This window comes from Cupressus sempervirens, chromosome 7 (assembly GCF_028749045.1).
Source record: "Cupressus sempervirens isolate cs-2001-9-10 chromosome 7, ASM2874904v1, whole genome shotgun sequence".
Lineage (NCBI taxonomy): Eukaryota > Viridiplantae > Streptophyta > Pinopsida > Cupressales > Cupressaceae > Cupressus > Cupressus sempervirens.
In genome coordinates this window covers 214,301,677-214,305,303 of record NC_143124.1, presented here as the reverse complement: position 1 = coordinate 214,305,303, position 3,627 = coordinate 214,301,677, and the positions used below count along the sequence as shown (strand labels likewise).

General features: G+C 37.8%; 1 protein-coding gene across 1 annotated transcript; it reads left to right on the top strand.

Annotated features, from left to right (window-relative positions):
* Positions 1 to 1,366: 1,366 nt before the first annotated feature.
* Positions 1,367 to 3,124, top strand: LOC149546247 (protein STRICTOSIDINE SYNTHASE-LIKE 6-like). Its single transcript, XM_089791103.1, has 5 exons — positions 1,367 to 1,776; positions 1,877 to 1,944; positions 2,027 to 2,263; positions 2,377 to 2,509; positions 2,606 to 3,124. The coding sequence occupies exons 1-5, from the start codon at positions 1,384 to 1,386 to the stop codon at positions 2,876 to 2,878; spliced, it is 1,104 nt and encodes a 367-aa protein (XP_089647229.1). The 5' UTR covers positions 1,367 to 1,383; the 3' UTR covers positions 2,879 to 3,124.
* Positions 3,125 to 3,627: the final 503 nt, after the last annotated feature.

Below are 3,627 nucleotides of genomic sequence, written 5' to 3'. Positions count from 1 at the left end.
TATCAGACTTTCATTGTTGGGTATCTTTTCTATCATGGTAGATTCTTGTGATGTGTAATTATGTCAAGATAGGGTTGATAGGTAATCCAACAATGTTCTCGCCCTAGTGTGTTTAAGTGAGACAAATGTCTAATGTTCTTTACTTGTTTGTTTTGAATTGTTCCTATATCTATATCTATGTCTATTTATACACATTGTAGGGAATATATTTCCTACTTTTAGCCATGCTTTGTGTTGTGTACACAATTGTTGCGTTAAATATAATTTCAACTCTTTGATCTGGTATATTTGAACATGTGACCAATAATCTATGCTTAATTATGTTACTTTATATGTATTATGGTGAATTATGTGAATTCTATTAATTAGCAATTATATCACGTCTCAACTTTATGTGTCCTTATTCTTGAAATCTATAGTGTAGTTTGTGGACTTTTGTCAGCTATATTTGACTTAGTCATAGACTTTGGTCGATATTTATACGTTATATAATCAAACTTATTTAAATAAATGCGTTATATTATTTCTTAGACTTATGCTAATGTTACATCTTAATTACATTTTTAAATTGTCTTAACATTATCCTTTCATTAGATGTAATAATATATTGGTCAAAAAGTTGATATATATTTATGATATAATATTCTAATGTGAAAAGACTATGTAATTGTTTGTATATTTTTTTTATGTAGCATCATATGTGGATCAATTGTGTGGACGCATAGCAAGTTGATACGAACATTCATCTCATTTCCTAGCTTCCCTTCTAGACTTGGGTGCATGAAAGTTGCAAACTTTTCCTAACGCTAGAGGCATTTTAGTCGAATACATTGACATTGTGGTCCAGCTTAGAGATGGTGAACAAGCCACCATTTGTGCTCCATGTGGACGCCCAAGAGCTAGCTCGATACTACTACTGGCCGGCTGTGCTAGGCTGAGATTTTCTTCGCCACGTGGCAGGAATTGACCACAATGACTATCTTTTGTGGCTGGAGTGTATTTTGCAGGGGTAGTCACCTTTAATGGCTTATAATGGTTCGCTGGTCCCAACTCGTGTTGTCGGAGGCTTAGCTTACACATATTTGTCTTCTCCAAAGCTACCCTTCGTCCACTTCCTGCTTTCACCCTCGGGGCTTTTTCTCGAATATATTTTTGTGGGGTTCCGTTCTTTCAGTTTTGCATTTTTCGATTGAAACAAGAACAACGTTAAAGTTAAGTCGTTCATGTTATATACAACATTTAAATGGTAACATAGGTGAGAGAAAAGTTGTTCAGAACTGGGAATTCCGAGAATACACAGCTGGCAGCAACGGATGGGATATGATCAACTGAGCAATATAGATATCTGATCTAGCAGGGTAGTCACATCGTCCAAGAAAAAAGATGGGGATGAAATTGGTAGCGGCAATAGTAGGCGTAATATGCGCGTGTTTAGGGTTAGGGTGGAAAGCTCTTCTGAGCGTGTCTCCAATAGATCCTCTGCCTTTCGACCTTCCTCCACCCCCACACAGAGTTGGAGTCTTGTCTCACAACGACAAACTCCACTCTGCATTCAAGCTTGCTTATGGCCAGGTGTCGGGACCAGAAGATCTGGCTGTTGATTCTCAGGGAAGACTCTATGCGGCTTGTGCTGATGGATGGATCAAACGCATCTCCTTCACAAGCAACGACTCCTACTCATCTCTGTTGGTCGAGAAGTGGGCGTATGTTGGAGGCCGTCCTTTGGGAATCGCTTTTGGCATCCATGGGGAGTTACTAGTCTGCGAATCTTCCAAGGTTAATTTTGCCCTTCTCTCCTCCTTTACCATATTGCTCTTGTGGGTAATATTATTTTTAGTAGAAAATAAGAGTATGAACTTGATACTTTGGATTGCAGGGGCTGTTAAATGTCACAGAGGATAAAGTTGAGCTGCTGTCTGAGGAAGCTGATGGATTGCCTTTCAGGTAACCCACTTTATTTCTCCGTCTCTTAGTTTACCGAGTTTTAGATTGTAAGAGTTATTCGTTGTTATGGGTTTTTCGAAAGGCTCGCAGACGGAGTGGATGTAGGCAAAGATGGGATCGTTTATTTCACAGACGCCAGCTACAAATACGGATTGGATATGGATATAGTCGATATTATCGAGGGCCGACCACGTGGCCGGCTGCTGAAATATGACCCTGCAACTAAAACTGCAAGCGTCCTTCTCGGAGATCTATATTTCGCCAATGGAGTTGCGCTCTCCCCCAACCAGGATTTCCTCGTCTTCTGTGAAACATCGATGTCAGTACTATTAAATTTTTCCAATAGCTATTTTTATGGTATGTTAGGATACCAGGTTTCTATAAGATTCTACTTGTGTGTTTTTTATGGGAGATTGGAACTGCCGCTTGCAGGTTCCGGTGTCGGAAATTCTGGCTTGAAGGGCCGAAGAAAGGAACAACAGAATCGTTCATTGACAATCTTTCCGGAGTTCCTGATAACATCCGATATGACGGAAAAGGAATCTTCTGGATTGGACTTCCAGCGGTATATTGGTTAAGATGAAGACAATGAATTTGTATAGTAATTATAAATTACGAAGTGAGGGGGTTCTGATAATGGGTATAATTTTTATCTGTGCAGAGCTGGAACATGTTGGGAAGGGCGATGGTGAGATACCCATCTCTGAGGCACGTGGCTCTAGCGATGGCGGCATTGACGCCACGTGTAATGGATTGGACCCTCATAAATGAATCGGGCGTTTTGGCCGTGAATGAGAATGGGGAGGCAGTTGCACTTTTCTCTTATCCGGGTGTGACCATGATCACCGGAGGGTCGAGGGTAGGTGAGTTTCTTTACTATGGGAGTCTTCATCTGGATTACATCGGTCGCCTTCATGTCGGAGCGAAACTTTGAAAAACAATGATCCAGCGACTTCGGCCTTCCTCCAAGTCGTCAACAAAGAATCGTAAAATATATCATTTTTGGTAGAATAAACTAAAAACTAGTATCTATCTGAGTTTTAGTTTCTGGATTCGATTTTGTGTAGTTTTTTATCATCAACGTTTTGGATCATACTAGATGCCGGAGAACATGAAGAACAAAAAATGATAGAGATGATTTTTGGCCTCTAGTAAAATAAATAGTGTGATGGTTGTTAAATTGTAGCATTGTGGTTTGTTAACGTATCAAAGATAATTATAGATTGGGAATGGGTGTTCTAGAATGTGGTGTATAAGTGTTAATAATGTTTTCCATATTATAGCTTTCAGAATTTAAATGTAATTTTATTTGTAGAACAATTGGAATTGATTATCAGTTTTTCAGAATAATACAATTGATGTCATTGAATAAGTTGTTTTAGAAGTAGTATATATAAATAAAAGTTTCGTGTTTAATCTCAAATTTTGTAGGTTTGATTTAATTATCCGAGGAAATTTGAATTATGATACATTCAATTTGGGGTTATGTATATTATTAAAACTTTGCTTTGATATATGATATCTTATAAGTTTGTGAATATTGCAATGTACAAAGATACATTTTTTTTTTTTTTTTTTTGAAGAAACTATTTAATCACTAGAATCTATGTATTTATGTTAGACCTCTAGATTTTCTATCTCTAAGGTATTGAATGGAGATTTCAAAACAACTTGCATATAATC